Raw genomic sequence first — 18,872 nt, 5'->3', positions numbered from 1 at the left:
CATTCTTCAAAATTCTGGGGGTCACTATAACAGTGTATCATCTGATACCTTCAACAGAAGTGCATTTTGAGAAGACATTTGTGTGTTCATGTGTTTTAGAGAACTCATACGAGGTTCATGTGTATACTGGGGATATGCTGGGGGCCGGAACAGATGCGGGTGTTTACATCAACATCTATGGAGAAATGGGCGACACAGGCGAGAGAAAACTACGCAAGTCAAACCACCTTAACAAGTTTGAGCGCAGACAGGTGAGTGGAACAAAACACCCACACAATCACATTGTATACCGAATGTATCTAAATGCAGATCATTTTCAGGAGGACGTGTTCACGATCACTGGGATGGATCTGGGGCCGCTGAAGAAACTGAGGATTCGTCATGACAACAAGCAGGCGAATGCTGCATGGTACCTGGACCGCGTCGAGATCTTTGATACCAAAGATGAAACCATGTGAGTGTCATGCACATCGCTTGAAACACATAATGTACATCTCATTTAAATACCACCTTGGTTTCTCTTAACATTTCTCACAAGTAGGGCTGCACGATATATCGACATTATCGAAATACCGCAATTGTAAATATCGCGATATGCATATCGCAACGGCGTGTGCGATATCTGAATAATTTTAATAATAGGCTACTTAAATCAAAATGTTGCAAAAGGTCAAAGTTTTAGTTCGACGCATATAGCAGAGAATTGCTTGACGTTAAAAAGAGTTATTAAGTGCAATAAGTTGCAGAAAACAACTCTTTGCCGTCTCGTCTTGCTGTCTGACTCACACCTGAAGCGTGCGCACAAGCCGCATCTCGCACAGTGTCTCTTTAGTTCTGCCGCACACGTGTAAAGCGCGCACACACACACACACACACACGCACACACACACACAGAGACGTGTTTCAGATGGCGCGTGAACACGGAGTTGATTCGTCTTTCGCATCTCCTTATGTTTGAACAGACACATACACACAGAATTATGTCAATAGTACCCGTCTCGACGATCATTCTCGTAAACGCAGTCGGTTATGTTTTAAATGAATGTAAACAGCTGAGAAAGAAATCGGATGTGTATCATTATACTGGATCCGTGCAGTTGGATTTAAAGGGACAGCAGCCTATAAATACGTGCTGCTGAATATGTCACTAATGTTAATCAAACAACAAAACAGCTATAACAAAGATTAATCTAAATTTAATTCATACAGTGAACACAATGCTTTGTTATTTTACACTTAATTATTACATTTCTGTACCTGAATACTACTGTTTATTTTATCTATGCTTGTAAATTGTGTATATTTTGTATGCTTGTATCTATGCTTGTAAACTATTGTAAATAGTACCCCCCTTTTTCTTTCTTTTTTTTACTGACTGTTCACTTGCCTTTAATCATGTTTGAACTTTCTCAGACTATAATTTTTGCTGTGGTATATGAAGAAGTAAAGTCACAATGATATAAAATTAGTGTCATTCATTTTTTTGTTTGTATGTTCACATTGATGTTAAAATGACATTTTCTGATTTGTGACATGACTTTTTATGTACTGCTAAAACACTGCTGGTCACTTTCAGAAGTTGTAGTGATTCTTTCTTTTCCAAGAAAGAATGTGAAACAAATTGGTTATATAATTTTCATTTTTAAATATTTTAAAATATAATTTAAATAGATTTTTCACACTTTAAGCAATATCGTATCGCATATCGCATTTTTTAACAAGGTATCGCGTATCGCATTTTTTTTCAATATCGCACAGCCCTACTCAGAAGAAATAAAAATAGATGCAAATGAGTAAATTGTTGATGTAAAGTAAGAATTGATAGCTATATAGTTAGTGTGGTTAGCAGTTCAGATCTTTAATATTGGAAATTCTAGATGCGAAATGTTTGAGGTCTCTGTCTTTTGATTGCAGAAATTGCTTAAAATATTCATTTTAAATAAATACGTTTTAAGGAAATAAAACATTTATTTAAAATGTATAAATTAATGAATACATTGAAATTTATAAAAATTATCTAGCAAATCTGAGCATGATTTGAGACATTTTTTAGATCATCAAGAGGAGACGTAGGTTTACTGAGCAGTGCAATTTTAGTATCATTAATGTACTATTATAGTTTTTGTTAATATTTTGAATTAGATTTTTAAAAATATATTTCAATTTTATATTTTTTGTTAAAGTTAAGTAATTTATTTTGTGTTCTTGTCATTTTTAATTAAGTTTTAGTCTATTGAGTTTTAATTATTTTAATACTTAAAACTTAAACTAAATGAAAATGAGAAATGTTGCCTTGACTGAAATATATATATTTTTAAATTTTCTTCAATTACAGTTAATATTTATTCTATTAATTTAATTTGATACTTAAGTCTAAACTTGCCCAATTTAATCTAATTACTGGCTAAAGAGAAACAACTGACATATTAAAGCGATCTCATTAGTGATGTCTCTTTCCTGTGGAAATACACTTTGTTGACTGTATTTGCGTGTGTTGTTCAGGTATTTTTTCCCCTGTCAGCGCTGGTTGGCGGTTGATGAAGATGACGGGCAGCTGGGCCGTGAGTTAGTGCCCGTAGACGAGGCTTTCATGAAGAGAGATGACGATGAAGAAGAGGAGTCCTCGCCTGCTCAACTCGGATTAGAGCAAAAAGGTTTTGAATGTTACACAAGCGTTCTGCTTTAACCTAATGGCATGTGCTCATTGCATTGATATTACATTGATTATGTCTGTGTGTAGCCATGTCAACCACATTCACAATGAGAGTAAAAACAGGGGAGAAGAAGAGCGCCGGGACAGATGCAAACGTTTATGCAATACTTTACGGAACCAAAGATGACACTGGTAACTATCAAAACAATTCAGACTGTACTAGCAGTAGTATTAGCCCAGCAGCTACTGAAAAGTGTGTTTGTGTGTGTCAGGTATCATTAATCTAAAGTCGTCTAAGAACCATAGGAACAAGTTTGAGTTGGGACTGATTGACGAGTTCACCATAGAGGCAGTGGACATCGGAAAACTCAAGAGAATCCGCATCGGGCACGACAACGCAGGTACACACATTCACATTAGACATCACTCTAGAATGTGTATAACATTTCTGCAAATACGTTGAATCTGCATTCTGTTGACGCAGTTGAGGACTGGTTGAGTTCAAATATGTGCATTGATGATTGACGTGTGTGTGTGTGCTCGTTTGTGTGTTTACACTGTAATGAATCGCTGTTCTTTTTACAGCAAAAAAAACAAAAGTAATGTACAACCATTCCTAAAAATGAACTTCCTGTGTTGTTAAAAACAGGAGATAGTTTAAAGCCAGGCTATGAGTTACAAACTGTATTTGTACTCTAAAACATAATTGTAAAGATGTTTCTGATTCAGCACATTTTTAGTTCTTTTTTTATTTCTTATTTTGAAAAAGTGAAAATCATCTGTTATATATCAAAACACACTACCGTTCATTTGGGGTTGGTTAAAAATAAATTAATACTTTTATTTAGCAAGGCTGCATTAAATTGATCAAAAGTGACAGAAAAGACATTTATAATGTTACAAAAGATCTCTATTTCAAATAAAAGCTGTTCTTTTGAATTTTTTATTCATCAAAAAATCCTTAGGATGATTTCTGAAGGATCATGTGACACTGAAGACTGGAGTAATGATGCTGAAAATTCAGCTTTGATCACAGAAATAAATTACAGTTTACAATATGTTAAAATATAAAACATTTATTTTAAATTGTAATAATATTTCACAATATTACTGTTTGTACTGTACTTTTGATCAAATAAGTGCAGTCTTTTGTGACTTCCTTTAAAAACTGTTCACTTGTATTGTTTATATCTATGGGAATATGTGTCTGTATTTTTGTCATTTATGCCTTTGTCTTTTTTTGCATTAAACTGTCACTTAATTTGTGATAATTTAATTTGACTGGCTTTCTTCTGAATCCCCAGTACAGGCAGCATTGGTGTAAATCCTACAGACAATTACTTACAGTGTACATGTGTGTATGTGGATGTTGCACATGTCTCTTTGTGTGTTTGTTTGTGTGTGTGTGTTGTCCTGTTTTCTCAGGTGTGTCTCCAGGCTGGTTTCTGGACTGGGTAGAGATCGATGCTCCGTCTCTGGGTCAGCTGCTGCGGTTTCCATGTGGCCGCTGGCTGGATAAAGGAAAAGACGATGGTGCCATTGACAGAGACCTGTACCCTAATGAACTGCAGACAGTACTATACACACCCTGTATGATACATGTTTATGTAGCTAATTATAATGATTACAGACTAATACTAAGCCTTATTTATCTTATCTTACTTTTCTGTGACATGTATTTTTATGTGTCATAAATACAGAAAGATGCAAATTTGTGTCACAACACTCATAGACAGACCTACACAGGCTGTTTGTGATTCGTGTGCTTTCCTCTTTTGTGTTGTAGTTGTTCCCTATGAGATTAAAATCTTCACCAGTGATATATTTGCTGCGGGAACGGACGCAGACGTCTTCATCATTCTGTACGGGCAGAACGGAGTGTGTACGTCTCAGAAATCTCTCTGCGTTAATAAGAGAGAGAGGAGGATGTACTTTGAACGAGGGGCAGAGGACATGTTCATCGTAGAGGTAAATGAGCAGATCAATTCTGTGCTGCTCAACATATGTGACCCTGGAGCACAAAAGCAGTCTTAAGTCGCTGGGGTATATTTGTAGCAATAGCCAAAAAAACATTGTATGGGTCAAAATTATTGATTTTTCTTTTATGCCAAAAATCATTAGGATATTAAGTAAAGATCATGTTCCATGAAGATATTTTGTAAATTTCCTACCGTAAACATATCAAAACTTAATTTTTGATTAGTAATATGCATTGCTAAGAACTTCATTTGGACAACTTTAAAGGTGATTTTCTCAATATTTTTTTTTTTTTTTGCACACCCAGAATCCAGATTTTCAAATAGTTGTATCTCGGCCAAATATTGTCCTAACAAACCACACATCAATGGAAAGCTTATTTATTCAGCTTTCAGATGATGTATACATCTCAATTTCGAAAAACTGACCCTTATGACTGGTGTTGTGGTCCAGGGTCACATATATATAAAGCTAGTGGGGTTGAAAAACAATGCTATTTGTCCTGCTTTATGTGCTGAGTTTTGCTGGTAAAGTTTTGTTGCTTGACCAAAAACAGACCTGTACAAACTGGCATAAACCAGCTTTTAGTATCAATGAGAATCTATTATAGTTTTTACAAATATTTTGAATCCGTTTTTATTTTTATATATTCTGTTTTCACTTTAATTTACTTAAAAGTTTTAGTAATTTTGTTGTGTTTTTGTAATTGTTAGTATTTTTTAAAAATGTCTATATATATATATATAACTATTTTTAGTTTTAGTTATTTTAGTACAGTTTTAGTTACTTTAGTACATCAAATAAAACTAAATTAAAATGTTGCCTTGGCAACTAGTTGAAATATTTTTTTATTTTTATTTTATTTTATTTCATTTTATTTCAAGCAATGAAAATGTTTTTTTCCCCCTAGTTTTAATTTTACTTTCAGTTTTATTTTTAGTTAACTATAATAACCCTGAAAAAGCCTGAACGAGTAGAAATTCATAGCTTCATTTGAACATTTGAGCTTTTCTATTAATAATTAAAAAACGGCTTACACTGACAGCAATGGTGTTGATGTTGACTTTGGGCTTCTGTAGTTGGAGGACATTGGTGATATCATTGAGAAAATCCGTATCGGTCACGATAATCGAGGGGTGAATCCTGGCTGGCATTTAGACCGTGTGGAAATTCGCAGGCTGCTTCGGAAAGGAAAGGTATTGCTCATTTTCCTACCATACTTCACCAAACTGTTTGGTTTGACAGAGTTAAACAGCTTGTGTACAAATCTGCATCTACTGTACAGGACAGACTTCTTGAAATACAGTTTGGTTTGTCTAATCTTTGCCCACAGCATTTTCGGAAAACTTTCAAGTGATCCAGAAACAACATATCCTGCCAATTTCAGCCTCTTAAACGTCATGTAAAACAGCAAGCCGTGGCTGATCCTTTCACATCAAACGTTCCTTTCCTGCCTAAAGGCCCATTCACACCAAGAACGATAACTATAAAGATAACTATATGAGCGTCCACACCAGCAGACGATATCGTCTGTTTATTCTAAGCGCACGCTCGTCTGCCGCTTTAAATGCTGGAGCTCGTTATAGCAGGATTGATTCTGATTTGCTGTCAATGCTTTTATCGTTCATCAGCTGGAAAAAATAATTCTGAAAGTGATTCCAATGATATCGTTTCTCTGTGCCTTTATCGTTATAGCTGTGGTGTGGACTCTGCTATTCTTTAATATTAAGAACGATTTTTAGAACTATATCTTCTTTGTTATCTTTATAGTGATCGTCCTTGGTGTGAACAGGCCTTAAGTGGGTCTTAATTCTGGCAACGTGAAACGTGGTTGAGTCTAGAATGTTCCCGTCTGGCTGTGGAAAACCTTCTTTTCCTCTCCACTGTCTGTCGTACACCCATTTCATTGACCCACATCTGCTCTCTGTTGCCGTTTGTATAATTAGTTCCAGTGACTAATCTTCTCTGACCTGTCTCTCCACTCCAGCGCTATCTGTGTACAGTAGAGGAGTGAAACACTGCCTCTGCTGTAGCTCCGTCAAGCACATCACACCAGCGTGAAACTCTGATATCAACATGCACATCCACCGTTACCAGCAGAAACTGTTTTTTTACAGTACCGTTCAGTAAGATGTTTTTAAAGAAATAAGTACTTTTACTCAGCAAGGATGCATTGAACTGATCAGAAGTGACAGTAAAGACATTTAGGTAACACTTTATTTTAAGGTGTCCTTGTTACACATGTTACACGTGTTTACTATTGTAATATAACCATTAATTATGCATAATTACATGCAAGTAACCCTTAGCCAGACCCTAATTCTAACCCTAACCATATAGTAAGTACATGTAGTTAATTAAATTTACTCATTACTTAACTGTATAATTACACTGTAACAAGAACACCTTAAAATAAAGTGTAACCGCATTCACACCAAGAACGATAACTATAAAGATAACTATATGAGCGTCCACACCAGCAGACGATATCGTCTGTTTATTCTAAGCGCACGCTCGTCTGCCGCTTTAAATGCTGGAGCTCGTTATAGCAGGATTGATTCTGATTTGCTGTCAATGCTTTTATCGTTCATCAGCTGGAAAAAATAATTCTGAAAGTGATTCCAATGATATCGTTTCTCTGTGCCTTTATCGTTATAGCTGTGGTGTGGACTCTGCTATTCTTTAATATTAAGAACGATTTTTAGAACTATATCTTCTTTGTTATCTTTATAGTGATCGTCCTTGGTGTGAACAGGCCTTAAGTGGGTCTTAATTCTGGCAACGTGAAACGTGGTTGAGTCTAGAATGTTCCCGTCTGGCTGTGGAAAACCTTCTTTTCCTCTCCACTGTCTGTCGTACACCCATTTCATTGACCCACATCTGCTCTCTGTTGCCGTTTGTATAATTAGTTCCAGTGACTAATCTTCTCTGACCTGTCTCTCCACTCCAGCGCTATCTGTGTACAGTAGAGGAGTGAAACACTGCCTCTGCTGTAGCTCCGTCAAGCACATCACACCAGCGTGAAACTCTGATATCAACATGCACATCCACCGTTACCAGCAGAAACTGTTTTTTTACAGTACCGTTCAGTAAGATGTTTTTAAAGAAATAAGTACTTTTACTCAGCAAGGATGCATTGAACTGATCAGAAGTGACAGTAAAGACATTTAGGTAACACTTTATTTTAAGGTGTCCTTGTTACACATGTTACACGTGTTTACTATTGTAATATAACCATTAATTATGCATAATTACATGCAAGTAACCCTTAGCCAGACCCTAATTCTAACCCTAACCATATAGTAAGTACATGTAGTTAATTAAATTTACTCATTACTTAACTGTATAATTACACTGTAACAAGAACACCTTAAAATAAAGTGTAACCGACATTTATAATGTTACAGAAGATTTCTACTTCTTATAAATACTGTTCTTTTGAATTTTCAATTCATTAAAAAATCTAGAAAAAAATGTATCACAGTTTCCACAAAAATATGAAGCAGCACAACTGTTTTCAGCATTGCTAATACTAAGAAATATTTCTTGAGCAACAAATCGGCATATTAGAATGATTTCTGAAGGATCATGTGACACTGAAGACTGGAGTAATGATGCTGAAAATTCAGCTTTGCATCACAGCAATAAATTACATTTGACAATATATTCAAATAGAAAACAGTTTTTTTAAATTGTAATAATATTTAACCATTTTTACTGTATTTTTGATCAAATAAATGCAGCCATGTTGAGCATAAACGATTTCTTTCAAATAAATCTTACCGACCCTAAACTTTTGAATGGTACAGTATAATACATATATTCCTTGACACGACCTGTCTGATGGATTTTGATATTTGATGTATTTCTGATGATTATTTCATGAATTGGATGATTTTTGGATGATTATTTTACTGAAATTTAAAACTAGCCTCCTCTATCCCATTTTCTGACCAAGCTGGTCAGTTTACTACTAAACATGTAGTCCTAAACTCATGCCATTGGTTGAGTCCGATAACAGGTCTAACCTTAAACAAAATTTTCATGTCAACCTACTTAGGGTTGCATTATGAGCAAGTGTAGTAAAAAATATGATAGCAGTGAAAAAACTACACATTTAACCTTTGAATAAACACTTCATAGTATTATTCAGCTAATTTCCTCTAATAAAATGTAAAGGACTAATATTCAATGTGCCAAGATTCAAAAATGTGTGTGCACATGCAGGGCTCTGAGACGGCGATATTCCCTTGTGAGGGATGGTTAGCTCGCTCGGAGGAGGACGGCGAGACCATTCGAGAGCTGGTGCCGTCTGACATCATCGTGGAGAAACTTTCACGAGACGGAACCCTCAAAGTCATCGAGACAGAGGTGGACGACGCGCTGGAGAGTAAGTGTGTGGACAGTTTTTTTATTTAGAATCGCCTAGATGTATTATATTTATGCATTCAGCAGACTGTCATGTACATTACCATGCCAATCCCTCCGAGAGTTGTCATGACAGAACTGGTTTTATGCAAAATGACTGCATTCAAACTATACATTTTTTAATTAATTCATTACCTGGGAATCGAACCCATGACCTTGGTGTTGCAAGCACAATGCTCTACTATTTGTGCAACAGGAAGACTGTTGCATATATGTGTGTGTTGCAGTACACACGTATACAATGGCGGTGACCACCGGGGACGTGTATGGAGCGGGAACCGATGCCAACGTGTTCATCACTCTTTACGGAGACATGGGCGATACTGGAGAGCGTAAACTCAGCAAGTCTGAGAACAGCAACAAGTTTGAGAGAGGATCGGTGAGACACATAAATAATAAAAGTATTACTGACCCCAAACTTTTCAACAGTTGTGTACTCCCCCTCTGATTGGCTGCTGACAATGATTGCTTCTGATTGGTCAGGTGGACACATTCACTCTGGAGGCCGTGGATCTGGGCCAGGTGTTCAAGATCCGAGTTCGCCATGACAACAGCATGCTAAGTGCTGATTGGTATCTGGACCAGGTGGAAGTGGTGGACCAAGATACGGAGGAAGTGTTTCTGTTTTTGTGTGAACGATGGCTTTCGAGAAAGAAGGAGGACAAACGGATCGACAGGGTGTTTTATGTTAAGGTCTGCCTGCATGTGTGCATGCGTGCACCCGTGCATGCATGCGTTAACAATGTTACAGCATTACAGACTAGTCCAGAGCACATCCAGATGTATATACTGTGTGTATATGTGTGTAGGGGTATGAGGGAGAGCGAGAGACCGCCTTCTGTCCAATTAAAAAAGTGACAAATCTGGACAGCAACATGAACAAGAAAAACAAGAAGCGACATTCAGAAAAAGAAGAAGACGATGAAGGATCATGTATGTATAAGCATATAGAGTCCCACTCCTCAACATACAGTGGGCTTCAAAGGTCTGAGACTATCAATTATTCTATTTTGGATTTTTATATTATTTACTAGAATATTTTCATTACAAATTATATGCTAACACTTTACAATAAGGTCTCATTTGTTAACATTAACTTTTAACTTTTTTTTTTCTTCAAAATTATTTTTTTGGAATGTTATTTATTTACATATCAATTTATAATTGACAATAATTTTTGGTTAAATAATTTTTTGAATTGAATTAAATTAAATTAAATTAAATTAAATTAAATTAAATTAAATTAAATTTAAAGCCCTGGCAACCACCCACAACACCCTTGCATTGTGAACGTTTTTGCATGAGTAAACTATTTTCTAGTGGAATTTAATATGAGGGAAGAAATTAAATGTTGTGTGTGTGTGTATAGTAATTCCCTACCACTTCTCGGTGACGACGGGGTTGGATCGGGATGCTGGGACGAGTAGCCGAGTGTATGTCATCATCATAGGAAAGAAGAACAAGAAGACAGAACACCTCTGGCTCGACTTGGATGGGAAAACCGGATTCATGCCTGGATCCTTGGATTACTTTACCTGTTTCGGAACTGATGTTGGCGACATCAAGAAAGTGGAAGTAAGGAAAAGCGCACTCACAGATTCTGTAGTTTTTCATTTCATAAGCTTGATGTACAGTATGTATAGATACGGTAAGATGTCAGATTGCTGGTTTGTGTTGTGTGTAGTTGGGTCATGATGGGGCGACTCCAGAGAGCTGCTGGTTAGTGGAGGAGTTGACTGTCGAGGTGCCGACTAAAGCAGTGCGCTACCTGTTTCCATGTAAATGCTGGTTGGCCAAAGACAGAGGAGACGGACTCACCGCCCGCTTCCTAGATGTGCAGGATGCAGAAACTGTTAATATCCCACAGAAGGTACACCATTTCATTTCCTTCTACCTTAAAAATATTAATAGCTCATGTAAGATTTGTATAGATTTGTTTATTCTTTAGGTGAACTTTATTAAACATTATATCTATCTATCTATCGATCTATCATTTCTTTACAGTATACACTACTGTTCAAAAGTTTAGGGTTGGTATGATTTTTTAAATATTTTTGAAAAAAATCTATTCTACTCACCAAGGCTGCATTTATTTGATCAAAAATACAGTAAAAACAGTAATATTGTGAAATATTATTACAATTTACAGTAGCTATTTTCTAAAATATAAAATATTTTAAGATGTAATTTATTCCTGTGTTGCAAAACTTCATTTTCAGCATCATTACTCCAGACTTCAGTGTCACATGATCCTTCAGAAATCATTCTAATATGCTGATTTGCTGCTATATACTACAGAAAGTGTACTTCATGAAAGATGTTTTTCTCCTAGGTGATCTATGAGGTGACGGTGATAACAGGAGATGTCCAGCACGCAGGTACAGACACACAGATCTACATGACTGTGTTTGGAGTCTACGGCACGTCAGAGGAAATGCTGCTGCCAAAATTAGAGGACAGGTACACACATACACAAAGATGCTCATTATTGCAAGATAAATTTAATGTTTTCATGCAGCTTATTTTTAAAAATATTGATTTGAGTTGAAAAATGTAAGATTTTAGGGGGGGAAAAAATAAAATTAGAATGTAACTTAGCAAATCGGTTACCTGCAGTGTTGTTTTATAGACATTGATGTACTACTATAGTTTTTGTTCATATTTTGAATTCGACTTTATTTTTATATTTTTGTTTTCACTTTAATTTGAGTTAGTTTTAGTAATTTTGTTGTGTTTATTTTTATAAATTTTTTTAATGTCTATAGTTTTTATAATTTCTTTTATTAATTTAGTTTTAGTAATTTTAGTACCTCAGTACAAGTATTACATCTAAATGAAAATAGATGAAATAAAATAAGTTTCAAGTAACATTTTTTATGGTTTTATAACCAACCTGGTTACATGTGACCACAGTCTCTTAAAAATTATTATGCATAGAAACATGTTAAAACGATCTCATTTGTGTGTGTTTTATGTGTGTAGGTTTGAACGAGGGCAGAAAGACACATTCAATCTGGAGATTGAGGATATCGCTCCTTTGAGAAAGATGAGAGTGCGTATAGATGGTTCTGGAAGCAGACCCGACTGGTTCCTGGATAAGGTTTGTAAGAGGAAGTGACATACGTATACTGTAACCTCCCAAGCCTTTAAACATATTAATGTGTGTATGTAGATTGAACTGCATAACCTGCAGACGGATGAAGTGGCATTATTTACGTACGAGGAATGGCTGTCTCGCTCATACGGGCCCAAGCGAACGCTCCTATGCGAGATGCCTGCCGTGATAAATGACGAGGAAATGGTGGAGCTCACCACCTACACCGTTTCTGTGAAGACCAGCGATGTAACTGGTGCGCGCTTCCTTGTAACTGTCTATAACTACCTCAAAACACTTCTTCGATTGATTGCGTTTGTGGTCACAGATACAGCAGATTGTAACTTATGATTGGTTGCTTTTTAGCGGCTGGAACCGATGCTAACTTGTGGATGATTATTTTTGGTGAGAACGGTGACACTGGAACGCTGACTCTGAAAGAAAGCAACAACACCAACAAGTTTGAGCGCAAACAGACGGACACTTTCCGTTTCTCTGACATCCTCAGCTTGGGCGAGCTCTCGAAAGTTCGCATTTGGCACGACAACTCAGGTGAGCCAATCATAGCGCTCAGAGCGACACTAGTGATGAGCATATTAGCCAGTTAAACTCAGGGTAGGTCTGTGTATGACCTAAAAACTGTGTATGTTTATATGCTCAAAACATGTGTGTGTGTGTGTGTGTGTTGACAGGTCTGGCTGCTGGTTGGCACCTGGAGTATGTGGACGTGCACGATGACATCTTGGAGAAGAAGTTTCGTTTCCAGTGTGATCGCTGGCTCGCCAAGAACGAGGGTGATGGGCAGATAATGAGAGAGCTGGCGTGTGCCAACAACGATGCAGTGGATTTCGATGAAAAAACCAGTGAGACACACATGCGTTTATACACACTCACAAATGGAGATAAATAGGCACAGTTCAATTTCACAGAATTCATTTGGACTTCATAACAATTAGTCATTGATTAACTGTCCTATTGACAACCCATTTTACATCCATAATGTGGCATATTTCCAAGTGAAACCGAATATTAAACACAAACTGAATGCATGGAGAAGTGTCTCTGGATGACAGGTGGTTGAGGGAAATGACATTATTTCTTTGGAATAACATGCACAGATGAATCAAACACTAAAAGATCAGGAACATGTATTGAAAATGAAATTTAAATGAGTTCATTGTTGAATTAGTTCATTGTAAATGTTGACATACGTACATATTCGTGTATGTATGCATTGAAAAATTTAAGGGGGTCTGAATACTTTCCGTACCCACTGTATATATATATGTGTATACATGCATACAAATAATACAATTGATAAAAATATATAAATGTAAGATTAAGAAGCTGTTTTCAACATTTATAATAATAAAAACCATTATTAATTAAAATGATTATTTAATTATTAAATAATGACACTGGAGTAACGGCTGCTGAAAATTCAGCTTTGCCATCAAAGGAATAAATTACATTTTAAAATATATTACAATAGCAAAAAGTTATTTTAAATTGTAATAATATTTCACAATATAACAATTTTTATTGTGTTTTTAAACAATTAAATGCAGCCTTGGTGAGCGCAAGAGACTTGCAAAAACATTTAAATATCTTAATTATTTGTATTATTTACTTAATTATGTAAATTTGAAATTCTATATATTAGATTTGATATAATGCCATGTTTTGCCTAATACAGAATATGAGATCCTGGTCACGACAGCAGATGCAGATGATGCTGAAACCAAAGAAAACGCCTGGATCGTTCTAGAAGGGAAGAAAGGACGTTCCAAAGAGTTTATGATGGAGAACTCGACTAAAAAGAAGCGTTTTTTACAGTAGGTGTACATTCGTTTCTCTGCTGGTATTCATTTTTCATTGGTTAACATGCATTATGCTGCTACATGTGTGATTTCAGAGGCGCTTCGGACCGCTTTGAGTTCTCCTCCAAGGAGCTGGGAGACATCGCAAGCATCTGTCTGGGACACATCCCTAAAGATGGCAAGAAAGTTAAAGCTGAAGCCTCCTGGTTTGTGGAAGAGGTTGTTGTCACGGAGAAGGAGCTGGGCAATAAGTGAGTGACCATTGACTTTAAAGGGATAGTTCACCTCAAAATGAAAATTGGCTTCATTTACTCACCAAGTTTTTCCAAACCTGTATGAACTTCTTTCTTCTGTTGAACACAAAAGAAGATATTTTGAAGAATGTTGGTAACCAAACAGTTGCTGGTAGCCATTGTCTTCAATAGTATAGAAAAAAATACAATGGAAGTCAACGGCTAACAGCAACTACCAGTGTTAAATAATGGTTTAAACCTCAGGATCTGGACTTCTGAGGCTAGTAAATGCATGTTCTGTACTATCCATAATCTGTCCTATTTCACTCAGGTATATTTTCCGTTGTGACACCGCCATCCCTCTTTCCTCAAAACGGGACGAGTTCCAGACCTTCGAGTGCAGCAAGTTCATCGAGAGCTTCACCAGCAAGGCCCAAAGCCTCGTACCTGTAAAATACGAGCTCATCGTTATCACGGGCGACGACAAGGGCGCAGGCACTGACGCCAACGTCTTCATCACCATCTTCGGCTCCAACGGCGACTCCGGTCAGAGGCAGCTTACCAAGAAGTTCCAGAACCTGTTTGAGCGCGGCCAGACGAACCGGTTTATTCTAGAACTGCTGGACCTGGGCGATCTGCTCCGCATGCACGTGGAACACGATAACTCCGGACTCAGTCCCGGATGGCTCCTGAGTAGGATCGAGATTACAAACACGGCCAACGCTGTGACCACGATCTTCATTTGTGGAAAGTGGCTGGACAAAAACAAAGCGGATGGGAAGATAAAGCGTGTGATCTATCCAAAGTATTGACATTTATTCAACCAGCCAATGGTTCGGTCAGTATTACTAGTGAATATTCATTACACGATGTGCTCGTATCAACGATCCTTTGGTTATTTACTCACACTAATGTCGTTCCAAACTTGTATGACTTTGAAACTCATAAGAAGATCTCCATACTGTGACAGTCAATGGATTCCAATGTTGTTTGGACCCAAATATTCTTCAAAATATCTTCTTTTGTGTTTAGCAGAAGAAAGAAAGCCATACAGGTTTGGATGTTCATTTTTGGGTGAGGTAACCTTTTTGATGTTAAAATACTTTTCCAGCCACAGTTTAATGTTCAGCTATAAGTAAACCATGACTGAGTGGATGGTTTTGAGCTATACCTGCGTTTCATTCAACGTCTTATTCCTACTGCAAAAGACTACCAACTTGAAGTCTGAATTCTTGGACTTTTGCAATTCTTTTTGTCCCTAATGGGTTCAATTGTAATGAAATTTCATTGAGATCCCTTATTGTTTTTGCTTTTTTGTCGCTAAAAAAGTTGTGAAATTTTACAGAGAAAAAAGACCAGCATCTTGTCAATAGTGAAAAGATGCATGAAGCATGAACTGGAACATGTGAAAACTCAAGATCTGGGAAATCATTTGCCCGCACATGAAATTCACGGTCGCGTGAATTCCTATTGAAATGACTGGATTTCGACCACAGAAATCGTCCGAACAATGTTAAATGTGACCACACCTATATGAGTTTCTTTCTTCTGCTGAGCACAGAAGAAGATATTTTGAAGAATGTTGGTAACCAAACAGTTGACGGTAGCCATTGACTTCCATAGTATTTGTTTTTTTCCATAATATGGAAGTCAATGGCTGCCAGCAACTGTTTGGTTTCTAGCATTCTTCAAAATATCTTCTTTTGTGCTCAACAGAAGAAAAAAACTCATACAGGTTTGGAACGACATGAGGGTGAGTAAATGATGAGAATTTTCATTTTTGGGTGAACTATCCCTTTAAGTAAAAGGTGCAGTTGCATTTACTGTTTGATGAATTTTCGCAGGAGAAATCCAGTAATTTCAATCGGAATTCCCAAGATCTGATTTCTCCACACTCATTTCGTAACTGGTTCAAGTTGGTCACATGGATTCACCGCATTTTGAAAGTGACTTAATGCATCGCTACACTATTGACAATAAACAATAGACCTTTTTTGCATGTGAAATTTTGCCAATATGATGCAGGGGTTTATTACAACTGACTGTCCTTAAGATAGATATTGAGAGCACGGTAATACTGATATTCGGTTTGAGTTTTTTTCCACTGAAGTGAATGGCAGCTGATTTTTTTGTCATCTCAAGAACAATTTGAACAGGTGAATGAAAGAGTGGTTGAAGGAGTTACTGAGTTTACACCTTTGTTTTTAACTGGCCAATCAAATGCACTCTGCATTCAGACCACATGCATCACTCAGTAATGGCAGGATTTTGGTTTCATGAACGTCCAGCCTGTTTGAGACTGGCCTCTAATCATTCAGAAAACTTGGGAAACCGTTGAAATGGAACAGTCCAGTCTTTCTCCCATCTTCCAGAGTGCCACCTCCTGTACATCACCAGTGTGCCTCTAAAGACTCTGTATGATTTGATGGATGTGTGAAAGAATACATTTTTGTTTGTATTTTTAACGTTAATATTTTGTACATATTGTTACCTCTGTGAGGCTGTAAGAAGTGCATGTGTGTGCAGTAAAACTCAACCCTGAATCCACTGCTTCACTTTTGACCGTCTTTTAATATTTGTCAACTAGTCTTGGTGGATAGATGATGATGATTCTTTAACATTGGAGCTAGTTTTATCACTTCATTAAAGGGATAGTTCACCCAAAAATGAAAATTTGATGGATGCCGTGCGCGTGCCCAAAGACAGTTGGACATAGTGTTGTATTAGAGGTAAAAAATGATATAAATATTGTTCGATTTCTGGCACAAACCGATCGTTTGGTGTCTTAGGACATCAATGTGTCGTCACGAGCCGTAGGGTTTAATTTGGATTTGTCTGTGCATGTTTTTTTTTACTCTCATAGATTTTGTTACCATTGCCATGCATTATACGACTGATAGACTGCAACGGCTTGAGTTAAAAATCATCATATGTGTTCTACTGAAGAAACAAAGTCACCTACATCTTGGATGCCCTGGGGGTAAGCAGATAAACATCAAATTTTCATTTTTGGGTGAACTATCCCTTTAATAACTCAATATTGCCACCTTCTAGATTGAATGGTTGGCCATGGCAAGCGCATACATCATATTGGAGTCCAAAACGCACATGAATGGTTCCTCAAACCATGTGTCTTTTTGAAACGAGTTGTTCTGTTTAATTTCAAAGCGATCAGACTTGCACTTTGCATCTGGAGGGTTAGTTCTTTTGACTCGGGTCAGCGTGTGAAACACAGCATTGTAGGAGCAAGTTGCACAGGCAAACCACTCATATTTTGAGATTTTTTCATGTTTTTGTAAGAAGTCTCTACTGCTCACCAAGACTGCATTTATTTGATCAGCAATACAGCAAAAACATAATATTGTGAAATATTATTGCAATTTAAAATAACTGTTTTCTATTTGAATATATGTTAAAATGTAATTTTATTGCTGTGATCAAAGCTGAATTTTCAGCATCATTACTCCAGTCTTCAGTGTCACATGATCCTTCAGAAATCATTCTAATATGCTGATTTGTTGCTCAAGAAACATTTCTGATTATTATCAATGTTGAAAACAGTTGTGCTGTTTCATATTTTTGTGGAAACTGATATTTTTTTGTTCAGGATTCTGATGAATAGAATAAAAAAAAAAACAGCAATTATTTGAAACAGAAATATTTTGTAACATTATAAAAGTCATTACTGTCACTTTTACTGAATTTAATCCAGCTTTGCTGAATAATAGTATATACAAATATTACTGACTCCAAATGTTTGAATGTTAGTGTACATATAAAAAAATATATATCAGCAATAAACCACTCAAATGTACTTTTTAATGGCACAATAAGATAGAAACAGACCCAAATTCATTATAGTGCATCAACACCTGGAAGTATAAACAATTGAAGCGCTCTAGAGAGACAGATCTGTGTGTGTTTAAGTGCTGAAAACTGTCTTAAAGAGCTTTTGGTCACATTTGATCTGCACTCGACAGAAAAACAAACCTCTGACAGTAGAAAAAACTCAAACTCTTTCTGAAGTATAAATCTGTATGTCAGTCGGCTCCCTCTGTGATGACTGAAGACACAGCGTTGATGTAATAGGGCCCCTCGTTCAGGTAGGTCTTCAGCTTTAAGTAATTGTGTGCTCCAAATATCTCCTGAGCGCTGGAGGAGCTCAGCAGCGCCCCCACCAGCTCAAACTTACAATCCTTTGCTTCTTTTCCAGTCCCCACTGAGCGATCCATCACCCACTCCACGAATCCAGGAGTGTCCATCATCAGCTGCTGAGCCCACGGCTGACAGCCAACGGCCTGGACCCAAACGAACAGAGAAAACAACTTACACATGCATTTAAAGAGAACACACACATGTCTGGTCAGCTATCCTTGTGGGGACTCTCCATAGGCGTAATGGTTTTTCTACTGTACAGACCGTATATTCTATTGCCCTACACCAACCCTACACCTAAACCTACCCCTCACAGGAAACTTTCTGCATTTTTAGATTTTCAAAAAACTTAATTATGTGCAATTTATTAGCTTGTTTACCCGTGGGGACCTCAATTTAGGTCCCCACCATGACACGAGTCCCCATGAGTCTGTGTGTAGTCAGGTTTAAGTCCCCACCAGGATATATAAACCTGTACACACTCACACACACACACACACACACACACTCTC

The 18,872-nt window shown here is 37.0% G+C and overlaps 2 protein-coding genes across 2 annotated transcripts in view; one reads left to right on the top strand and one right to left on the bottom strand.

Moving 5' to 3' along the window:
* The window catches only part of LOC107705957 (lipoxygenase homology domain-containing protein 1-like), a 33,047-nt gene extending 17,834 nt beyond the window's left edge, over positions 1-15,213 (top strand). The window contains exons 20-40 of the mRNA XM_016509491.1: positions 321-454; positions 2,503-2,654; positions 2,741-2,845; positions 2,926-3,054; positions 4,079-4,243; positions 4,440-4,621; positions 5,710-5,826; positions 8,858-9,020; positions 9,286-9,437; positions 9,542-9,751; positions 9,868-9,991; positions 10,428-10,633; positions 10,743-10,928; positions 11,391-11,518; positions 12,041-12,158; positions 12,231-12,408; positions 12,519-12,704; positions 12,845-13,015; positions 13,849-13,987; positions 14,068-14,223; positions 14,537-15,213. Coding sequence (XP_016364977.1) covers positions 321-454; positions 2,503-2,654; positions 2,741-2,845; positions 2,926-3,054; positions 4,079-4,243; positions 4,440-4,621; positions 5,710-5,826; positions 8,858-9,020; positions 9,286-9,437; positions 9,542-9,751; positions 9,868-9,991; positions 10,428-10,633; positions 10,743-10,928; positions 11,391-11,518; positions 12,041-12,158; positions 12,231-12,408; positions 12,519-12,704; positions 12,845-13,015; positions 13,849-13,987; positions 14,068-14,223; positions 14,537-15,017 — 3,582 coding nt within the window. The 3' untranslated portion in view covers positions 15,018-15,213. The remainder of the gene's footprint in view (positions 1-320; positions 455-2,502; positions 2,655-2,740; positions 2,846-2,925; positions 3,055-4,078; positions 4,244-4,439; positions 4,622-5,709; positions 5,827-8,857; positions 9,021-9,285; positions 9,438-9,541; positions 9,752-9,867; positions 9,992-10,427; positions 10,634-10,742; positions 10,929-11,390; positions 11,519-12,040; positions 12,159-12,230; positions 12,409-12,518; positions 12,705-12,844; positions 13,016-13,848; positions 13,988-14,067; positions 14,224-14,536) is intronic.
* Positions 15,214-18,004: 2,791 nt separating this feature from the next.
* Positions 18,005-18,872, bottom strand: part of psmd5 (proteasome 26S subunit, non-ATPase 5) — a 9,105-nt gene continuing 8,237 nt past the window's right edge. Inside the window, exon 10 of the mRNA XM_016509490.1 lies at positions 18,005-18,503. Coding sequence (XP_016364976.1) covers positions 18,246-18,503 — 258 coding nt within the window. The 3' untranslated portion in view covers positions 18,005-18,245. The remainder of the gene's footprint in view (positions 18,504-18,872) is intronic.

Source organism: Sinocyclocheilus rhinocerous, unplaced genomic scaffold (assembly GCF_001515625.1).
Source record: "Sinocyclocheilus rhinocerous isolate Xijiao unplaced genomic scaffold, SAMN03320098_v1.1 scaffold1045, whole genome shotgun sequence".
Classification (NCBI taxonomy): domain Eukaryota; kingdom Metazoa; phylum Chordata; class Actinopteri; order Cypriniformes; family Cyprinidae; genus Sinocyclocheilus; species Sinocyclocheilus rhinocerous.
The sequence above is the reverse complement of the archived record's forward strand: the minus strand, read 5'-3'. Positions and strand labels throughout refer to the sequence as shown.